General features: G+C 65.5%; 4 protein-coding genes across 8 annotated transcripts in view; 1 reads left to right on the top strand and 3 right to left on the bottom strand.

Annotated features, from left to right (window-relative positions):
- Positions 1-4,527, bottom strand: part of PDE4DIP (phosphodiesterase 4D interacting protein) — a 29,132-nt gene extending 24,605 nt beyond the window's left edge. For all 5 annotated transcript variants that reach the window (XM_084266540.1, XM_084266538.1, XM_084266541.1 and 2 more), the window contains exons 1-5: positions 4,306-4,527; positions 3,755-3,831; positions 2,932-3,055; positions 2,704-2,858; positions 2,382-2,499 (exon numbers count right to left, since the gene is read on the bottom strand). In XM_084266540.1, coding sequence (XP_084122666.1) covers positions 2,382-2,499; positions 2,704-2,858; positions 2,932-3,055; positions 3,755-3,831; positions 4,306-4,446 — 615 coding nt within the window. In that variant the 5' untranslated portion in view covers positions 4,447-4,527. The remainder of the gene's footprint in view (positions 1-2,381; positions 2,500-2,703; positions 2,859-2,931; positions 3,056-3,754; positions 3,832-4,305) is intronic.
- On the bottom strand, positions 25-1,203 carry LOC311193121 (uncharacterized protein; the record flags this gene model as incomplete). Its single annotated transcript, XM_084265847.1, has 1 exon — positions 25-1,203. One exon carries the CDS (start codon positions 1,201-1,203, stop codon positions 25-27), a length of 1,179 nt encoding a protein of 392 aa, XP_084121973.1.
- A 7,344-nt stretch (positions 4,528-11,871) lies between the features above and the next one.
- On the top strand, positions 11,872-15,614 carry PHGDH (phosphoglycerate dehydrogenase). The gene is made up of 12 exons (XM_084266496.1): positions 11,872-12,087; positions 12,367-12,518; positions 12,691-12,756; positions 12,835-12,889; positions 12,978-13,076; positions 13,184-13,316; positions 13,406-13,554; positions 13,759-13,911; positions 14,040-14,172; positions 14,490-14,617; positions 14,821-15,049; positions 15,320-15,614. The coding sequence occupies exons 1-12, from the start codon at positions 11,950-11,952 to the stop codon at positions 15,472-15,474; spliced, it is 1,590 nt and encodes a 529-aa protein (XP_084122622.1). The 5' UTR covers positions 11,872-11,949; the 3' UTR covers positions 15,475-15,614.
- Positions 15,615-16,192: 578 nt separating this feature from the next.
- Positions 16,193-19,467, bottom strand: HMGCS2 (3-hydroxy-3-methylglutaryl-CoA synthase 2). Its single transcript, XM_084266171.1, has 9 exons — positions 19,317-19,467; positions 18,642-19,081; positions 18,254-18,379; positions 17,900-18,064; positions 17,656-17,824; positions 17,406-17,576; positions 16,824-16,930; positions 16,594-16,719; positions 16,193-16,506 (listed from the first exon to the last, which is right to left on the bottom strand). The coding sequence occupies exons 1-9, from the start codon at positions 19,427-19,429 to the stop codon at positions 16,400-16,402; spliced, it is 1,524 nt and encodes a 507-aa protein (XP_084122297.1). The 5' UTR covers positions 19,430-19,467; the 3' UTR covers positions 16,193-16,399.
- Positions 19,468-20,207: the final 740 nt, after the last annotated feature.

Genomic DNA, 20,207 nt, shown 5'->3' on the forward strand with positions numbered 1-20,207 from the left:
AGTGTCGGGCTGCAGGGACGCTGCTCAATCGAACAGCAGCACAATGACCTCTACCTGTACCCGCAGAGGCATATAATCTTCACAGAGGTCATCCCACAGCTCCTGCAGTTCAGACATCTCCAGGGGAAGACCCAAAGGAGCTCTGGAAAAGGATCTTCTCTCTGCATTCAGGAAGGCAGAACCAGCACACACTAAGCCACCAGAAGTGCTGCCATCTGCCAAGTCACGGCTGAGCTTGGGAGGGGGCAAGCTGGACTTCACAGGAATAGGGAGCCTGCTGCCTCGGGGGCTCTGAAGGGGTTTATAGTCCAAAGCCTTGATCAAGCTGAGGGCCAGCTCCAGCCTGTTCCCACTCAGCGAAGAGTTTGGGGTCATGCGGTCCTCTGAGAAATCGTCACACTTCCCACTCCCTTTCACACCCTTATCCGAGTCCTCATCCTTCTGCTGCGGAAGGCTAGCTTCCACCGTCGTGTCCAGGGACTCAACAGAGGATGCAGGTGTGCCTTCTTCCATGCTTTCCCGATCCACAGCTCCTCTGGTGCTAGCGGACTCGGCTGGGTCGCACACAGACGACTCCTCGTTGCCCATGCTGGCTGAGCACCGGCTGGACAGCCCGCAGGAGATGCTTCTGGCCACCTTCCGCGGCACTTTGCAAATCGCCTCATAGTCGGCATCAGCCACCCGCAGCGCGGCACAGCCCCGGCAGCGCCGCGGGCGGTTACCCGCTCCCTCTGAAGCGTGGCAGCTGTGCGGCTCCAAGCTGTGCTCCTCTTGATCCGTCCAATACTCATACCCAGAGTAGGCAAAGTCCTCCTGAAGGAGGGCAGCGTACCGTGCGTCAGGCAGGTTAGAAAGGTCCACAGCCCCGTCCCCAGCTCTGTCCTCTGCGCTCGAGTCCTCATTGTTCCTGCGGTACATGCTGGCAATGCAGAACTTGAGGCGGTCCTTCTCCAGCAGCAGCTTCTGCAGGCGCTCGATGGAGAGGGCTTCGATGCGCGCGATGACCGTGTCGAACCTGTAGATGCGGTCCAGCATGAAGGCACACTTGCTGCAGGCGAACTCGGATTTGCCATCCCGGCACAGCTCCCTGCCCAGGACGTGGGAGAGCAGCACCTGGAGGTTCAGCTTGGCGGCCGTGTGGAAGATCCATCGCCGCTGGTTGCCGCACAGCTCCCTGGCGCAGATCCGGCAGGTCTCCTTCATCCTTCCCTCCCGCCCACCGGCGCCCGACCCTACTTCTGGGGGCTCCCCAGAGGCCTCCCCCAGGCCTCTACCTCCCGGCGCATCTCCCGGGGCGCGCGTCCCGCGCCCACCCGCACTTCTCAGCCCCCTCCTCAGGGAGGGGACAGGCCGGGCCCAGGTGCTGCGGGCACACCCCACCCCACGGCAGCCCCTTCACATCTCGGCACAGCCACGCCAGGGCCGGCCCCTCTCCCGGCTGCGCCCCCTCCCCCCCGCTACCCTCAGGGATACCCGCTCTCTCCTCGCCGCCCCCCTACCCCGGGGCTGCCCCTCACCGCGGGCTGCCCCTCAGCCCCCCCGGCCCCGCCGCTCCACCTCCCCCCGCCGCCGAGGATGCTGCTGCCACGGCGGCGCCCGGCTTGTGGCTCAGATTTCAAGATGGCGGCGCACGACAGCCCGACACGCAAGCACGGCGGCCCCGCCGCCTGCCGGGATTTGTAGTCGCCCCGCCCGGGAGCCGCGCATGCGCGGTGGCGGCACGCCCCGCCACACGTGGGTGGCACCGAGCGGGGCTGGGGCGGCGGCTGCCAACGGGACCGCAGCGGGACGGCGGCACGGACGGCTCGGGGGCAGTGCCGGGCGCCCAGCCCCAGTGCCAGCGCCCCCCCGCTAGTCCCCAGAGCCGGGTCCCCAGCCGCCCCGCCAGTCCCGGCGGGCAGCCACCAGTGCCCGCGGCTCAGCGTCCGTGCCCGGTGGGCACACACCGGCGTCCTCCGGCGGGACCACCGTGTGGGCAGCTCCCGTCTGTTGGCCCGCGGCTGGTGGGGGACGACACTGCGCGGCCAGAGCCGTGTGGCTGCCGGGAGGGAACACGCTGCTCAGGTCTCTCGCAGCCCCAAAACCCCACCTGGCGCCGTGCCGGACTGACGGGAGTATTTTAAGATCTTTCTGGCAGCCAGAAGAACTGTACCAGCTGGCAGCCCGTCTCCCTGCACCATACACCAGGTCCTCCTGGCCCCACTGCCCCTCCGAGCACCACAGCACAGCCAGGCAAACCCCCCATGCTGCCGGGCTGGACGTGGCGTGGCCCTGGCCACAGCCCCTGGAAGGCATGGGAACAACAACCCCCACCCAAGCCCTGGGTGGACGTGCTCCTCCCCAGGGGCCTGGCTGGAGTCCCCCCGTGCTTGCCCACCCACCTGCCCTGCCACAGAGAGGGGCTCCTCCAGGCGCTGCTGCAGGTCACGCTTCTCGGCCGACAGCGTTTCCACGAGCCGGTTGCTGGCAGCCAGCTCCTGGGTCAGCTCTTCGATCCTCCTGTGAGGGAGGGAAGGGTAAGGGACACTCAGCACAGTGCTCTCCCCTTTCCCACAGCCTGGATCTCTCCTCTTGGGGTGACCCTTCACACCACTGGCCCCAGATGCCCACAGTCTCCCAACCCCACAGAGCACCTTCCCCTTGTTGGTTCTTGAGAACCATCACAGGGCATGGGCTGGCAGCACGGAGGTCCTGGGCACCCACCTCTGGGCCATAGCGCCGCAGCTGTCATCGCTTCTGCCTTCCTCCTTCGTCCTCGCAGCCTCCTTCAACTTCCCTGCCAGCTCCTGGCACCTCTCTGCCTCGGCTCTGGCCAGTGACGTGGCCTGCTCGGCTTCGCTCCGCGCCAGCCTGGCCTCCTGTGTGGAAATGGGGTGAGCCCCCAGGCCCTGGTCCCCGGTCCCTCCCTGGCCCCCGCCAACCCCAGCTCACCTCCTGCAGGAGCTGGATCTTGTTCTCCAGCAGCTCATAGACATGCTCCGACTCCCGTTGCCGCTCCTCATACTGCTGCCGGAGTGCTGCCTGGCTGCGGGTTGTCTGGTTCTCCGCAGCCACCCTGCCAGGCACAGCACAGCACGGCATGGCACGGCATGGATGGCATGGCAAGTGGCATGGCATGGCATATGGCATGGCACAACATGCCATGGCATGGCATGGCTTGGCACAGCTCAGTCAGGGCAGGATGCAGCACAGCGTGGCATGGCATGGTATAGCGTGGCCTCCTCTTGCAAGAGCCCCCACCCCAAACCGGCTGGGCTGGGTGAGCCATGCCACCCCGGGTACCCCCAGCCCATCTCCCCCCATGCCATGGGCACTGCAGGGTATACTGTAACCTCCCAGAACCACTGCCCAGGGGACACAGCAGTGGGACATGGCACCAGGTCACACTTGGGGCTCCCAACCACCAAAAACATTCCTACATGCTCCCAAAACAAAGTGATCCCCATCTGCTGTGCCCCTGGACCCCCCAGACTTGCAGTGCCCCGCTGCAGGACACCCGCACTGCAGCCCCTGCGCACGGCGCTGCCCTCCCCCACCAAACAGGTGCTGCCCTTTATTTTTGGCTGGCGCCAGGGCTGTAAGAGGAGCCCGTGGGTGCCCAGCTCCCTCGCAAACCCCGCCAGCCCCACTGCAAACCTCTCCACTGCCTGCTGCGGGCAGGGTGCGGGCAGGTTGCAGGCAGCCACCCCCATCCCCTGTGCCCATGCAAGCGCTGCAGGCAGCGCATGGGTGCCGTGTCCAACCCGGGGCTCACCATGTGTTGTCCAAGGCTTGTTGCTTCTCCTGCAGCTCCCGCTTCAGGCTCTCCACCTCCACCTTCTGCTCAATGTTCTGTGGGGTGGGAGCCAGGCAGGTAGGATGGTCCCCAGCCACCCCTCAGCATGGCCAGGGAGCCCCTGCCCAGCACCATGCCTGCACAGACACCCAGCACTGCTGCCCACTGGAGGTGGCATGGGGGTCCCACACCCTGTGGCAGGGCTCTGGGTGCTCCTGGCACCAAGCAGTACAGGTAGTATTTTAGCCCACTGGCACTCGGACAGTGCATACGCACTCCAGCTCTCTTTCTGCCCCCAAACTGACACTGCCAACCACCCCAAGTACCCCACCAGGCCAGGGACACCCTTCCAATCCTTCCTGCTTCTCTCTACAGCAGTTCCCCCAGCCCCAGCACTGTACCCAATGCCCTCTGAGGCATCCCCGCTGGCAGCACTCCCCTGGCCCCATCTCCTCCCAGCAAAGAGGGGGCATTGGAACTGAACCCCCCACCCCGGCGGGCACCCATCCCCATCCCCCATGGACGCTCACCCGCCGGTAGACATCGTCCCGGCTGCCCTCGCCCTTCTGTTGGACGCGCTCCTCCAGAAAGTAGATGCGCAATTTTAGGCTGAAATTCTCCTTCTTGAGGTCGTTGAGGTGCTGGGAGATCGTGCGGTACCCGTTAGCCATGGCCGGCGCTCCATGGGTGGGGGCATCCCGGCACCCCTCACATGGCGCCGCCGGGGACACGGCCCAGGGTCCCTGCCCTCCTGCAGCTCCCGTCACCGTCCCCGCCGTGGCCCCTTTCCTTTCCCCCCCCCCCCCCTCCTGGAGCTATTTGAGGAATCGCCGAGCGGGACAGCGGGGACGGGACGGGCGGGTGATGAAACATGAGCCCTGGCAGCCCCCACGTGCCTCAGCCAGGAGGGCGGTGAGGAGCAGCGTGGCACCCGGGGAGGGGGGGAGCTGAGGCCCTCTCCTCATACCACTGCCGCCCGCCCACCTCCCCTTATTGCCCTCAGCACCCTGCCGGTGCACCCAGGGGATCCAGCCTGTGCCCTGCAAGCACCCAGCAGTGCTGGGGGGTCCTGGCGGTGCCATGGGTGGGGGTTTAGGGTGGGGGGAAGTGTGTCCTGGCACCCCGTGGTCTCACCTGCTCAAAGTCCCGCAGGGTCTGCGTCTGGGAGAGGGAACCCATCCCCAGGTCCCGGAGGAGGCAGGTTTGCACCAAGGGGCCAGGTTGGGGTTGAGCACCTGGGGGGCCATGGGACCCTCCCGGCTCGGCTGGCGCGGGGTCCTCATCGCCCTCACCCCGCGGCCTGTCTTGGGAAGCTGGGAGGGAGTGAGGGCAAGCGGCCGTCAGGCGGGCAGGACGGCTGCTCCGCACACCACCTGCCCCCAGGATGTCACTGGGAGGGACACCGAGATGCCTCGGGTCCCAGCGAGCCCCTGGCCATCCCCTGGGCCGGTGCCCGCTGCCGGGGTGCTGAGCACCAGCACAGGGCTGCTGCGTGTAGGGTACGGGGGGGCTGTCAGGGTGTCTTACCCGCCATGCAGCCGGCTGCAGGGAGCATGGCCGGCCCGTTGCCGCTGCAGGGGTCCCTGTGAAGAGGAGCACATGGCTGTGTCACACAAGGCATTGGGGGTCCCCGGCACACCCTCCAACTGCTGTGCCGGGGGGGGACGGCAGTGGGGGGCTTCACTGAAGCCTCTGCACAGCGGCTGCTGTGTCAATCCCACCCCATGGGGCTGCGGGCAGCTGTCACGACACCAGGAGGGCGGTGGGGTGAGCTGACATCAAACTGCCATGCAAAACCCTGCCTGGGGTGGGGGAGGTGAGCTCCAGGCAAGGAGAACCCTCTGTAAATCCATGGGCATGCATGGGGGCATGTGCACCCCTGTGCATGCATGCACAAAGGTACACAGGTGTCCACGCACACATGGGGTGCCCATGTGTGATCCCACAGCCAGGAGGCATCTACTTTAAGTGCAAAGACACAGGATCCAGGGGGTTGCAGATGGCCTTGTCCCCTCAGGAGCACTTTAGCCCCATTAGCAGCCCTGGCAGGGCCACCTGAGCCCCCGCAGCAGCCACCCTGGGGAGGGGGTTGGGGTGCTGGCAGCGAACAGGGGCTGCCTAAGGCAGAGGGGCCCCAGCTGTGTGGCAAGGGGACCCTGCCTGTGTGCTGTCACAGCTCCCCAGCTCCAGCCACAGCTGCACTCAGGTTTATTTTCAGCACAGGAGTGTGAGTCATTTCACAATTTAAAAGAAAGAGAGAAAAAAACAACCCACAAAGAAGATTAAAAAAAAAACCACCAGCTTTTCTTTTTCCCTAAAAATCCCCAACAAACCCGGGTACTTATTTCAATTCCCAGCGTGGCAGCTTTCCATGAGGTCCCAGGAGCAGTCAGGTGGGCACTCACCCCAGCACCGCCACGATGGGCACAGCACCCTGCCCACACACACAGTGCTGAGTCCCACTGGCTGCTCAGGGCCAGCAGATTCCCTGCAGCACGGGCCACGGCGGGGGCCCTGGGACCAGAGACACCACAACAGCACCTCACGGGCAGGGGACACAGTGCTGCCAGCCTGCGAGGAAGCAGGGGGAGGCGGCCACAGGGTGTCACCAGCAACCTGCCACAAGGGGAAACTGAGGCACAGTGGCTTTAAACACACCAGCACTGGCCAAGCACCAGAACTGGCACAGTACCCAGAGGCACGGTACCCAGAGGCATAGTGTCCAGAGGTATCCTGGAGGCATGGCACCCAAGGAAGCACAACAGGCAGAAGTACAACACCCAAAGGCATGACATCCAAGGAGACCTGATACCCAGAGGCACACTATCCAAGAGGTGTGATCTCTGGAAGTATGACATCCCAGAAGGGATGATACCCAGGAGGGATGACACTCAGAGGGGCAATACCAGAAGGCAAACCATCCAATACCCAGACTCAAGATGCACAAGGATGCGCTCCAAGACAAGGATTCACAATGCTTCCTTGAAGCACAGTACCCATTGGCACGATATCCCACAGCATGGTATCCCAGGAGGCAAAATACCCAAAGTCACCCCGTGACACAACAACAAGGAGACACAACACCCAGAAGCATAATACCCAGAGACACAACCACCAAGAAGGCATGACAGCCAAACACCCGATACCCGAGGAGACGCGATACCTGGATTCACCATACCGCAGAGACACAGCACGAGACCCAAGGAGGTGTGAAACCTCGGGGTGCAACACCAGAGGAAGCACAACGTCCAGAGGGGTGATACCCAGACAGGAAGGTGGCCAAATCTTGTGCCTCCAGTGACATGGGGGCTCCTTGGGACCACCTGGAGGCAAGACTGTCCTGGCTGTGGGCTCTGGGGTGGGCAAGAGCACTCCCTTTCCTGCAGCCCAACCACTCAGCCAGCATCCTCCCAACACCAGGACTGGAAGCCCCATGCCAAGCCACGGGGATACTGGGCCAGCAGGAGCCCCAGGCTCTGCAAGGGCTATAGCCAGCTGGGCTGGATGGGGGCTCCCCCCTCCCTGTCCGTCTGTCCAACACTGGGAATTTGTTTGCTGTGAAGGGGAGGCTGCCACGGAGCTGCCCGGAGCTGCAGGAGGACAAGAGCCCTTTCATGCTGGGGTGTGGAGCAGAGCTGCCGGCACAGCATGGAGCTGGAGGGGGGCACAGCCCCAGAGCCCCCCCACCCACCCACCAGACAGCACTTCCCATCCCGATGTACCTCCAAGCCCCGGCACGAGGGGTGTCACACAGCCCTGACTCAGAGCCCCCGCTTGACTCACAGCATCTCCACAGCGTCACCCCGGGGCCACCGTGGCTGCTCGCCGGCAGCGGCACTCCAGGGTGCTGCCAGGGAGGGGGGACAGCGCAGGGGTGGCCGCCGCGGCCATCACCGTGGCACCTAACCGGCATCAGGGTGGGCACTGTCCCATGGGACAGCATCCCCAAAGCACCCGACACCGCTCAGCGCGCCGACCGCAACTCACCTCCTCCTGCTGCTGGATCACCTCCCGCGAGCAGACGGATGGACAGAGGGACGGAGGGATGGACGGCAGCCTCCAGACAGCCGCTCCAGGTGCCAGCGACTGTCTCTGGGGCTGGCAGAGGGGCTGTGGCAAGGCCCCGGCAAGGCCAGAGCGAGCGTGGCGGCTCAGTGCCGGGGCCGGGCTGGCGAGCGCGGCGCAGCCCAGCTCCCCGCTGACTCGTCGGCACGAATGTTTCCGCAGGGTCTGAGCGCTGCTGCCACGGGGGAGGTGGAGCTGGGGACGGCCAGCCACGACCGCGGCCCCCGCCTGCGCCACGGGGCGTGTGTGCACGGCACACGGCGCGGCCGCCCGCACACACACACAGCACGGCAACAAGGTCTCCATTGAGCCAACAGGATGGGGAAGCTGGGGGCCAGCGCTACCCACGCTCCTGGAGAGGGCACCTCCCAGGCTGCACCGCACGCGTGGCAGCCGGCACAGCTCCCAGAGCCCCGCAAGTCCTGGCCGGGTGCTGGGAGAGACAGTCTGGTGGGCAGCTCAGGCTGGAACCGGGGATGGGCAGAGGCGAGGGGAGAAAGGGGAGGATGCAAACAGGGCTGGGGAGATGGGGGAAGCCAAGCTCTCGCTGCTGGCATCCCGAACCACGGCCCTTCTCACAGGGCTGCCCTTGGCTCAGCACCTCCCAGCGAACCCCACCTGCCCAGCACCCCAGGGAGAGCCCAGCGCTGATGTGGGTACCGGCCCAGCCCCGCAGGCCCTTACAGTCCATGCCCTCTCGCTTGGCACGGTATGTGCTGCCCTGGCACCCCTGCATCCTCCTGGTACAGAGCAGCGAGCACCCGTGTGCTGGACGAGAGGCCCCTCTTGCCTCCCCGCGCACTGGCAGAGCCCCCAGACTTGGTGCCTGGATGCCCAGCAGTGCTCTCAGGCTTGCCCCACACAGGGCCCAGAGAACCCCAGCCCGGCTGGGAGCAGGGTGTCCCACAGCCCCGCCAGCAGCACCAACCTGTGGGACCCCAGCAGCGGGCAGGGGACACCCACGACCCAAAGGGTTTAGGACAGGCAGCGTCCAGCCCCCCCCCCCCCGCCCCCCGCAGCCCCGAGGCAGCGCACCGGCACCCCGGCCACATCGCGGCTGCATCCCGGCCACACCGCACGGATGCTGGTTGGTACCTGATGCTGCAGCATCACCCAAACTGCCCTGGGCACCCCCCACGGGCACCCCAGGCACACGCAGCCCCCAGACATGCCCAAGGCACACGGACATCCCGACCCACATCGCCCACGGACACGCGCACCCACGGATGACACACGCGGACACGCTGCTCACCGCCGCCGCGGGGCTCGCATCCTGCCCGCCGGGCACCGCCGCGCCGCACCGCGCCGGGCGGCACCGGGCCGGGCACCGGCGGCACCGGGCCGAGCCGGCGGGTCTCCGCAGGCGCTGCCGGGCCGCCCCAGCGTGCGCCGGGAAGGCGGCTCTGCGGCACCGACCGGCTCCGCCCGCCGCTGCATCCCCTCCTCCTCCTCCCTGCCTCCATCCTTCATCCATACCTGCCTCCCTCCATCCTTCCTTCCCCGCTCCATCCCTCCTTCCATCCCTTCCCTATTTCCTCCCTCTGCCCCCTTCCCTCCCTCTCTCCAACACCCCCCCCCCTCCAGCCCCCCCTTCCCTTTTAGTCTCACCAATCCTGCCCCCTCCCAGCAGCCAGCCTACATCGGCTGACACCCCCCACACACACACACTAATCTCCACTCCCCTAGTCCCTCTGGGCCAAGCCCAAATCCTTCCCCACCCTTCAGCTCCCTCAGGAACACTCGCTGATCCCTCCCTGTCCCCCCGCCCCCAAATCCTTCCCCAACCTCCCAGTCACCTCAAAGGCCCCCAGTCAGCCAAGGTCCCCTGTGGCACCCCCAACCATCCATCCTGATGCTCCCAGTCTTCCTTGTCATCCCCTCCCACCCTGGTCTTCCCTGGATGTCTCCATTCCAACCTGACTGTCCTAATCACCCTTGTCACCCCCAGGGCCCCACCCCCTCTGTACGCCCCGGCGTACCCTTCCAACTTGCCTTTAACATCCACCACCCCAATTTCCCTTCCCCTTGCCTCTCCTTTACCACCCACTATCCCAATCCTAATAACCTCAGCCCCCTTTGATGCCCCTACCTCCTTTTCCTGCTTGATGCCCCAATCCCAGGACTGCCCCTGCCAGCCCCCACAGCCCCATCCCCTCTGCAAGGACTACCTCCCCCAACATTCCCCTCCATCCCATACCCACAGCCCCTTGGCCAGCTGTCCCCTGTGCCCGCCCCCCCCCCCCCCCCCAGCCTGCCACCAAGCAGAGGCCATCCAGGATCCCGGTGAGCAGCAGGTTTGCCACATCCCCATAACCCCCAGGCTCCACCCCGGAGTTCGTTAGCCACCACAGCCCATAGCACCCATCCCCCTGGCCCTGCCAGCTTTGGGGTCCCCGCGAGGGACAGGGTGCCGGGAGGCTGTGCCTCCAGCACTGTTCCCCAGGAGAGGGCACCAGCCAGCCGGGAAAAGCCAGCACATAGGCTGTGGTGGCGGTGACTTGGCCACGCGTGGCCTCCAGGCAAGTGGGCGGTGGGTGCTGCGTGGAAGAGGGACCACGGAGATGTAAGGGAGGCACTGAGCAAGCCCCAGCAGAGCCAGCATGGGGAGCAGGGGGCCAAGAAGCCAGGTCCGGGGGCACCTTAAGCAAGGTCTTAATGGTTAACAGAGGCCAGGGCCAGCGGCGGGGCTGTGCCAAGGGCCAGCAGAGTTGTAGGCTGTGTCCCAGCCAGGCAGGTCCTGCAGCACGGGTGTCGCCAGCCAGTGCCACGCGTGACTGTGGAGAGGGAGCCCTGTCCCTGGGTCACACAGCCCCACCAAGGGGCCACTTCAGGAACCCACTGCAGATTTCTCCAGCCATGCCCTTGACCCCATCTCCTGCCATGCGTTGGCTGCCCTGGACTTTCCCCCTTCTGGCGTCACGGTTGTTCCCTGGCTGTAGCTGCAGTGTAGGGAGCGCTGGGGTCTGGGTGTCTGTAGCACCAGGGTGTACACGGTGCCAGGGTGTCTGTACCACTGGGCTCTCACATCTTGGCAGTGCTGGCCCACCACTTGGGCTCAGCTGGGTGGGTGGCCTCTGGGGCCACCCCGGGGTCTCACATGGGGCAGTCTGGTTCAGCTCTGCTGCTGGAAAATGGTAGGCAGGGAAGGGCCAGATCCCGGACCCCTGGCAGGACCTGGGGTCTGTCTGTCCAGCTGCACTGTAAGGTTTTGGACCCAGGAGAAAGGGGACATCCTCCATACCTTGCTATCCACCATGCGGGGTTGTGCCCAGCCCCGTGGTGTCCCTGCACTGTCCCTTCTCAAGGGCCAGCACTTCCCCCGTGAGGTCACTGAACGTGGACCCGTGGTTCTTGCCCCACGGAGGGCGTTTGCTGGGCGGCTCCCGTGCAGCCCACGTCATTGGGAGCCAGTGGCCAGGGCTGGCCTCATGTCCCCAGCCCCTTATCGGGGGCATTGCTCAACGGTGGGTGCAATGCCGGAGGCAGGCAGGGGCCATGGCACCGCCTCACCTCTGGGCTGTGGGGCCTGGGGAACCCCCATTCCTGGGCGAGCTGGGGGGACGTGTCCAGGCTTGCCGTGGACTGGGGGCTGGGCTGCTGCCCTGCCAGCAGCGCTCCCAGCTTTGCCGAGAGCCCCCTGCGCCACCGTGGCTGCCACCACCATTCGCCTCCTGCCTCGCTGAACTGTGATGTGCGGGGCAGGGAAACTGAGGCACAGTGGGGACACGCTCCCGCCCTCCCTCCCGCTCCTCTCGGCTTCGTAGCTCCCCGGCCCGGGGCAGCGGGGTCCTGCCAGAGAACCCCCTTGCCCTGGGGCTGCTGGGGGACCCGGCACAGCCCCGACCCCGCTCCCCTCCGCCTCCTCCCCGCCCCCATCCCCCTCCGGGGGCGGGGGTGGGTGTGTGGGGGGGCCGGGACCCGGGCGGGCTGGGGCGGGGAGGGGAAGGGAAGGAGGTGGGATTATGGAGACGGGACCCAATGAGCCCGAAAAACGTGCCCCGCTCGCAGCCCTTTTAGCGCGGCGGGCGGGCAGCAGCAGCCTCCCGGCGGCGTGCGGAGAGAGCCCGTACCCCTGTCCCGGCCCGGCCCTTCCCGCCGCGTCCCCCGCCATGGCCTTGGGGAAGCTGCAGAAAGTGCTGATCAGCGACAGCCTGGACCCCTGCTGCCGGGAGATCCTGCAGGCCGGCGGCCTCCGGGTGCAGGAGAAGCCCGGCCTGAGCAAGGAGGAGCTGCTGCGGGAGATCCGGGTGAGCGCGGGTGGGTGGGTGGGTGGGTGTGTGAGGGACGCCGGCCCGCCAGTCCCCGGTGGCAGCGGAGCCCCCTCGGCCGGCGGGGCCGGCCCCCGCCTCCCGTCTGATGCAAGAACCCGGCTGGTTTTCTCACGGTGCATCCCAGCCCCCGACAGCGGCTGTCCCCGGCCCCCACCTGTGTGTCCCCCCTCCCTAACCCCGGGGAGCACCCCGGGATCTCCAGCCCCCAGCCTGGTCCCGGCCCCGGTGCCACCCGCCGGTGTCTGTGTCCCCCAGGACTGCGATGGGCTCATCGTCCGCTCGGCCACCAAAGTCACGGCCGATGTGCTGGAGGCGGCGGAGCGGCTGCAGGTGGTGGGCAGAGCGGGCACCGGCGTGGACAACGTCGACGTGGACGCGGCCACCAGGAAGGGTGTTCTGGTCATGAAGTAAGAGCAGGATCACTGGGCATCCTTGCCCCCACTCCTGGGGGTCAGGGAAGGCTGCATCAGGGTGTCCCTCCCCACCTGCTGCACCCCGTGGCACCACCCTGCAGGTCCCCATCCTTCACCCCCATCAGCCTGGGGGTGACACACCTCTGACACCACTCTCCATCCCCAGCACACCCACGGGGAACAGCCTCAGTGCTGCCGAGCTCACCTGTGGGATGATCCTGTGCTTGGCCAGGTAAGCATGGGGAGGGGATGGATGTGGTCCCCACAACTCCCTCCCTGATCCCGTGCTGACCACAGCCTCCCCTTCCAGGCAGATCCCACAGGCAGCTGCCTCCATGAAGGAGGGCAAGTGGGACCGCAAGAAGGTAGGAGGTGGGCGCAGCGCCCTGGGCAGGATGGGGTGGTGGGTGTCCATGTGGGTTGCGCTCTCTAACTCTCTGCTCTTCACCCCAGTACATGGGTATGGAGCTGAACGGGAAGACACTGGGCGTGCTGGGACTGGGGCGCATCGGCAGGGAGGTGGCCACCCGCATGCAGGCTTTTGGCATGAAGGTAAGAAGCCAGGGCAGAGAGGCGTGATGGGGAGCATGGACCCCCACACCCCAGCCTAGCCACGAGCACTGTGCCAGGCTGCAGGACAAGCGCCCACTTTGCCTTAGACCATAGGTTATGACCCCATCATCACCCCCGAAACCTCGGCCACTTTCGGTGTGGAGCAGCTGCCCCTGGAGCAGATTTGGCCGCGCTGCGACTTCATCACGGTGCACACACCACTTCTGCCCTCCACCACAGGTATGGGGCGGGCAGCAGGGCAGGAGGGTTTTGGGGGGGAAACTGGAGCAGTTCCTCCCCACTGCTCACAGTACCCCCTCGCTCTGCAGGGCTCCTGAACGACAGCACCTTTGCCAAGTGCCGCCGTGGCGTGCAGGTGGTGAACTGTGCCCGTGGGGGCATTGTGGATGAGGGCGCGCTGCTGCGGGCACTGCGGTCGGGGCAGTGTGGCGGGGCTGCCCTCGATGTCTTCACAGAGGTGAGAGGGACCATAGGGACCCATGGAGCTTGGCTTTGGCTCAGCATCACCTTAATGCAGCCCAAGCTGGGCCAGGCCAGCCCAACAAACCCCACAGACCTGGGGACAGCCCTCCCCAGCTCCCTGGCTTGCAAGGGAGGAGGGTGTAAATGCCCTCCCAGGTGTTTGCCAGGGGTTGATGGTGAGATGGGACTGTATTGGCAGGAGCCACCGAAGGACCGTGAACTGGTGAACCACCCCAACGTCATCTCCTGCCCGCACCTGGGCGCCAGCACGCAGGAGGCACAGAGCCGCTGTGGCAAAGAGATCGCCATGCAGATCGTGGACATGGCCACTGGGAAGGGGCTGGCTGGCATAGTGAGTCCTTGCACTGGATACCTGACCTCCCTGCCTCAGTTTCCCCACCTGTAAACCACAGGTGGAGTGGAAGCAGTCCTGTGCACTCGCTGGTGGATTCCCATCGCTCACCTTGCTCTTCCTCACAGGTCAACGGGCAGGCTCTCAGCAAGGTTTTCGCGCCCCAGACCAAGCCCTGGATCGCCCTGGCCAGGGCTCTGGGCATGATGTTGCACACCGTGGGCAAGAAAGCACAGGGCAGTGTGCAGGTCTGCACCCTAGGTGAGCTGGCCAGGGTGCAGGGACCCCGATGGGTGGGCAGTGCAGCGGGGTGTGTAGGAACCTGCTGGACTGGGTGGATGGGAGAAGGATGGGAACGTGGGTGGGCAGGTGGCCAGGAGAAGAGATGGACAAGGAAGGTGGTGGGATGATGGAGTGGGAGGATGGTGAGAGGACAGGGATGTGGGGGTACAGATGGGTGGGAAGATTGGAGCGGGGATGTGTGGGTGGAGGAATTGGCGCCGAACTAGCTGCTCCAGCATGGGGTTGATACCCCTGCTGCCGGCCCATCTACCTCCTTGCCTCCTCCCTGCACCCAGGGACACCCTTGCAGGAGGCTGGGAGTTACCTGATGCCCGCCGTGGCTGCGGGCATGCTGGCTGGAGGGGCACAGAAGGAGGTGACCCTGGTGAACGCCCTGCTGCTGGCCCAGGAGGCTGGGCTGAAGGTGAGTGGACACCCGAGGCTCTACACGTCAGCCCAGCGTGTCCAGCCCCTGTCCTTCCCTGCAAGCAGCACAGCCTGGGTTTGGCTCCCAGAGCTGCTAATGCACCTCTCATGGGGGGTGTCCCATGGGGTGACCTCTGAGGACATCCCCAAACCCTGTCATGAGTGGGACATGGGTGCTGAGAGGCTGCATCTCTTCCACAGGTCACAACCACCCACGGTGATGTGGTCCCTGAGCCTGACGGCAGCACCGGCTTGCTGCAGGTGGCCTTGCAGGGCAGCCCACACCGGGCTGCAGGGATGGTGCAGGGAAGCACCCCAGTGCTGCGGGAGATCAGTGGGGCCGCCTTCAAGCAGCCGGCCCCGCTGGCTGGTCCTGTCCTCATCTACAGAGCCAAAGCCTCCGAGCCCAGCGTGCTGCCCGTGCTGGCCGGTGAGCTCCCCGCATTGCCACTGAGCGTGGAATGCAGGCTGGGGGGGACCTCACATCTGCCCCCCTGCTGCAGTGGGGAGGGGGCAGATGTTGCGTGGAGATACAGGGATGGGGGGGCTTGAGGGATGTGGAGAAAAAGACTAGGAGTGGGGAAGAAGTGGCATTGTAGAGCTCTGAGGGCTGTAGGGGTGGGCTGGGCCCTGCTACCCGTCCAGAGGTGCTGGAGCAGGGGTGCAGCTTGCAGCCCCTAACCCCTCTCCTCCTCTCCAGGTCTGCTCGGGAAGGCGGGGATCCAGCTCCAGTCCTACCATAGCTCCAGCACTGTGGCTGGTGAGCAGTGGAGTGTTGTGGGGCTCTCAGCCCCCCTCTCCAACCTCAGTGAGCTGAAGTCATGTGTCACGGAGGTCTTCCAGCTCCACCTGTAGACCCCAACTGCTGCCAAGGAGTCTCCCCACAGCTGCAGCATCTGGACCCATCCCGGAGCTTGGGAAGCATTGTGCCCTGCCCCCCCAGCTCCCACGTGGGGCTCGGGGTGGCCCCGTGCTCAATAAAGGGTCCAGGAGGAGAGAACGTGTGATGTCATGTCTGTGTGGTCCCTTGTACCTGACTCCAAAGCTCCTGTAGGTTGGCCAGTCCTGTTCCCCCCTGTCCCCGGCTCCCCCTGCCCCCCCGGCCCTGCTGCTGTTTGCTCACGGGTGCAAAGGTCCTTGTGGCTGCTGGGGTCCTGTCCGGCCGCAGTCCCGTGCCAGGGCACGGCCCAGAGAGCAGGCAGCGCTCCAAGGGGGGGCTGAGCCCTCCCGTGAGCCCCTGCGGGGCCTGCCCCCTCCTGCCAGCTGGGAATTGCACCCATAGGTTTCCCATGGGAGTGTTTCACCTTGCCCACGTCGTGGGGGGAACTGCATCTCACCATTCCCTAACTGGAAACAGACTGGGGAGCTGAGACTTGCTTGGCTCTCCCAAAATGTCAGGGCACACTCCCATGCTGAGGAAAGGGGTACTGAGGCACGTGTCCTGGGGGGGTAGGAGGCCACACTAGGTGCCCACAGGGTAAATCCTGCCAGAGGCCATTATCCTGCTGCTATACACCCCCTCGGTGCTTGAGGGAAGGGCCCTGACATGGGAAGGGGCTGCTTGTGACCGGGACCCAGATCTGCGCCTTTATTCCCCGCGCCACCCGGGCAGATGCAGAGAACACCTCTGCCAGCTCTGGGGCCGAGGTGCCACCAGCTGCTTCCTGGCCACGCGAGGTGAGATCTTCCACAGAGGCCAGTCCCAGATTTGGGGGTAAGCAGGGGTGCCAAGAGGGAGAAGAGCATCCCTCTCCCCAGGGCTCGCTGCTCTGTTTCCCCCCTAGACAGGCTTCCTGGCGTATTCCCGGCGGTACTTGGCATCCACCCGCGTCAGGTACCAGGTGCCGGGGAAAAGATCTGCCTGGGAGCCGTGGGGAGCGTGGTCGGCTGTGGGGAGAGGGCAGTGATGCTCAGGGGGGCTGTGGGGTCCCATCAGGGAGGGGAAGGCTGTCACATCCCCCTAGCTCCACTCACCCAGGTGATGGGTCTCCTCCCGCCGCTTCATGATCTCCGCGAAGTCCTGTGGGGCTACGCGCTTGCGGGCATCCAGGCGAGCTGGCAGGTCAGCCAGGCTGGACACCAGCTTGTCCAGAGGTGAGCCTGGTAGCGGAGACACCCCCAAAATGAGACGGCATCACCAGCAGCCCCATCCCTGCGGCCCTGTGCCGCCCTCCCCTCCCTAACCCCTCTCCCGCAGGGCTCACCCGGGGCTGCATCCTGCGAGACGCGGAGGGAGAACATGCTGGCGGCCAGGCCTGAGCCGTAGGAGAAGGCACCGATCCGGGAGCCGGCCAGGTCCCGCGCCGAGGACCTGTGGTGAGGGGGGTTAGAGGGGATTGGGGGCCAGGAGGAGCTGAGGGGTCCTTGGAGGGGGCAGGGGGGTTCTGGGACTCGGGGCTGTGCTGCAGAGGGAGTGTGGCCCCGGAGTGCGGGGGTGTCAGGGAGCCCCAGGATGTGGCTTTCGTGTGTCTGGCTGTTCCCACGGCTCCTTGGCCGCCGGGTCAGCCATTCTGCTGGGCACAGCAAGGGGGGCTTCATACTCCTGGCCCCACAGAAGGTCTTTATGTGCCGGCACAGCTCCAGTGAGCTGAGCAGAAAAGGCTGGCAGGGAGACAGCACGGAGCGGGATGCATCCACGCCAGAGGTTACATGCAACGAAAGTGTCCGGTCTCTGCAGGGGGCGGTGTGAATACCCGGTGCCCGCCTCCCCGGCCAGCCAGACCAGGGACTGCCCTCCCCAAAAAAGACCTCCCCCACGCCCTGAGCCAGCTTTCAGTGGGACTCACTGTGCCAGGAGGGAGGCCAGGCAGCCGTACATGGACGGTGTGTACATGTTGCCATTGCGGGAGGACAGGAGCAGGGATGGTTTTGTCTTCTGGTTGAAGATCTCCTGGCTGGCCGCCTGGAACGCCTTCTCCACCTCCTTGCTGGTGTAGGTGTCCTCCAGCTTCACACCACTGCCCCAGGGAGAGCCTGGTTCAAACCACACACCAGCACATTGTCGGCCAGGCCGGGGGACAGGGTGTGGGGACTCACCGAAAGGGCTGTAGCCCCTTGTAGAGGCCAGTGGCCGTGTCGGGATTGGGGGCGGCCAAGAAGTCGTTCAGCATCAGCCGCCCTACTGACTTCTGCACCAGCTTGCAGAAGGGTGTGTGGAAGATGATGAACTTGAAGTCGTCGAGGGTGAAGGGCCGCTGAATGCCGTCTGGAAGGCAACACTGGGGACGTCAGCGTCCAGTGGGACGATGAGGGCACCCCAGGGGTGCTGCCACTTGCTTACCCTGCTGCCACTGGCGCTCTGCCTTACGGCGGTACACAGCGTAGCAGCGGTCTAGTGCCCGCAGGTAGCACTGGATAGAGAGCTGCCCGTCCACCACTGGGTACTCAGAGGACAGGTCCGGCTTGTAGAAGTCATAGGCATGCTCCATGTGTGTTCCCCGTAGGCCTGGGGGCACAGGGAGAGCTGGCTGCCCAGGAGTGCTGGGGAGGTGGGGGGGGTCCCAGCTGGGCAGAAAACACCTGGTGGTGCGCAGCCACAGGGGCCAGCAGAGCTGGTGCTACCACAGAGGAGCAGCTTTGTCTAGGGGAGCCCCAGGGATGGCACCTTGTTGCCTTGGGGTCTTGGGGCACTGACCTCTCTCCAGCACCAGCGGGGCGTTTGGTCCCACCAGCATGGCAATGGCACCGGCACCTCCCGTGGGCCGCGCATTCCCCGTGGCATAGACGGCAATGTCCCCGCACACCACCACGGCGTAGCGACCTGGGGGAGGATGGGAGAATGGTGGGGCTGTCAACATGTCCCAGCTTTCATCCCCAGCCCAGACATCCCCATCACCGTGCTGCGGGGTGCAATGGCCAAGGTGAGGGACAGATGGAGTGATGGAGGGCCTGGAGCGGCAGCAGCTCCCTTTGGGGCTTTCTGGAGCATCTTTGGGTTGCAGAGCACCTCCTTCCTCCTTCCCTCATCTCACAGCACCCACCCCACGTCCAGCCCTCCCACCCCAGTCCCTGTCCACACCTACCGTCCCAGGCGCTGGACTCCACCCAGGCGGCAGCGTTGAAGAGCGAGGCTGTGCCCCCGTAGCACGCGTTGGTGGTGTCGATGCCCTCCACGTCAGTGTTCCCCGAGTCATGGAAGAGCTGCATCAGGACAGTCTTGACAGCCTTGGACTTGTCGATGACAGTCTCTGTACCCACTTCTAGGCGTCCAATGGCGTCCCAGGAGAGACGCCCGCGTTCCACCAGCCGCTGGACCACCGTCAGGCACAGGGAGTTGATGTCCTCGTGGGCGGCGCAGAAGCCCATCTGCCGCTGGCCCAAGCCCTTTGTGTACTTGCCGGCCTCCACGCCGTCGTACCGCTCCAGCTCCTCCTGCTCCACGTACTGGGCAGGGAAGTACACCTCCATCGCCAGGATGCCCACGTCCTTGGGCCAGGTGCCTGTCCCAGCAGTGCTGGAGAGGCTGCAGGGCAGAGGGAGCGGCGACGGTCCCACAGCAGCCCCGGGGAGATGCCACCAGCAAACGCCCCAGGCCATGAGCATCCCAATCCCTGCCCATTCCTTGTGGCCATTGGTGCCGCAGGGAGCTGGGAGAGCATTCCCTTCCCCAGCAAGGTTTAAGACACTGCCAGCTCCCTGACAACCCACCCCCTCCCCCGGTTATGCCTTCACCCCACCCAACCTGTGTGGGTGCTCACCATGCCCTCTGCACAGCCGTGGGGTGCTGGGACCCCCGGGGTGCCCACTCCGGCCCTGGCAGTGCCCTCCTTGCCCCCCAGCAGCACGCAGCACGGCCCACCAAGCGCAGCATCTTTGCCCCAGCCGCCACACAGAGGGACAGTTGGCAGGATGGACAGACAGCCAGCGGGATGGGCCTCGCATGGTGCTTTTATAAACTTTGCAGGCAGTGCGGCACGGCCCTCCTGGCCCTTATCAGCGCGCCGGACCCCAGCGCTCAAAGGTCACCGAGCACCAGCCAACACGACAGGGACAGCAGAGCAAGTGCTGTCTTTGGAGAGGGGCACTCGCTAGATGTCCGTGTCCTGTGCCCCAAAGCCGGGGGGTGAGCTGGGCTGGAGCCGTGGCCAAGCAGCAGGACAACCTCTCCTGCAGCCCTGGCTCCTTGTGCTGTGGGGTGGTGGCAGCTCCGGTGCTCGTGGCTTCCCAGCGCGGCTGTGGTCACCGTGCAGGGCGTGAGGTGCTGCGTGGCCTCCCTGACTGCCCCCGTGGCCCCGGGGAGGGGGCAGAGGGCAGCTTTGGTGCTGGCACCATCTGTGCTGCCCGGGATGTGGCCCACCTCTGTCACGTGCTGTGGCTCGGGGTGGGGGGCAAACCCTGGGCTGGGTGGGGGCAGAGCTGTCTTCAAAACAGCAAACAGGCACGTGATGGCTGGGGCAACACTGCGATGACACGAGACCTTTGGTCCCGCTGCTGCTGTCAACACGGCTACGGGGCAGCATCACAGCACCCAGATCCCTGGGGAGCTGTCTGCACCCAGGGGGCACCGCTCCTCACGCCTGCACATCTGCCTGCACCCCAGCTCTCCTCCATGCCTGCACCCCGGGGACCCTCCCGCCCCCCTCTACCTG

This window comes from Gallinula chloropus, assembly GCF_964237585.1.
Source record: "Gallinula chloropus genome assembly, chromosome: 6".
Classification (NCBI taxonomy): Eukaryota; Metazoa; Chordata; class Aves; order Gruiformes; family Rallidae; genus Gallinula; species Gallinula chloropus.

What these genes read in the sequence shown, in the direction of transcription:
- PHGDH (XM_084266496.1), top strand. Translation starts at nt 11,950, where the DNA reads ATGGCCTTGGGGAAGCTGCAGAAAGTGCTGATCAGCGACAGCCTGGAC. An exon ending in CCCTCGATGTCTTCACAGAG is followed by an intron (nt 13,555 to 13,758) that starts GTGAGAGGGACC and finishes CTGTATTGGCAG; the next exon opens with GAGCCACCGAAGGACCGTGA. An exon ending in TGTGCAGGTCTGCACCCTAG is followed by an intron (nt 14,173 to 14,489) that starts GTGAGCTGGCCA and finishes CCCTGCACCCAG; the next exon opens with GGACACCCTTGCAGGAGGCT.
- HMGCS2 (XM_084266171.1), bottom strand. Translation starts at nt 19,429, where the DNA reads ATGCTGCGCTTGGTGGGCCGTGCTGCGTGCTGCTGGGGGGCAAGGAGG. An exon ending in ACGGCTGTGCAGAGGGCATG is followed by an intron (nt 19,082 to 19,316) that starts GTGAGCACCCAC and finishes TCTGCCCTGCAG; the next exon opens with CCTCTCCAGCACTGCTGGGA. An exon ending in CTCGCAGGATGCAGCCCCGG is followed by an intron (nt 16,720 to 16,823) that starts GTGAGCCCTGCG and finishes CTCCGCTACCAG; the next exon opens with GCTCACCTCTGGACAAGCTG.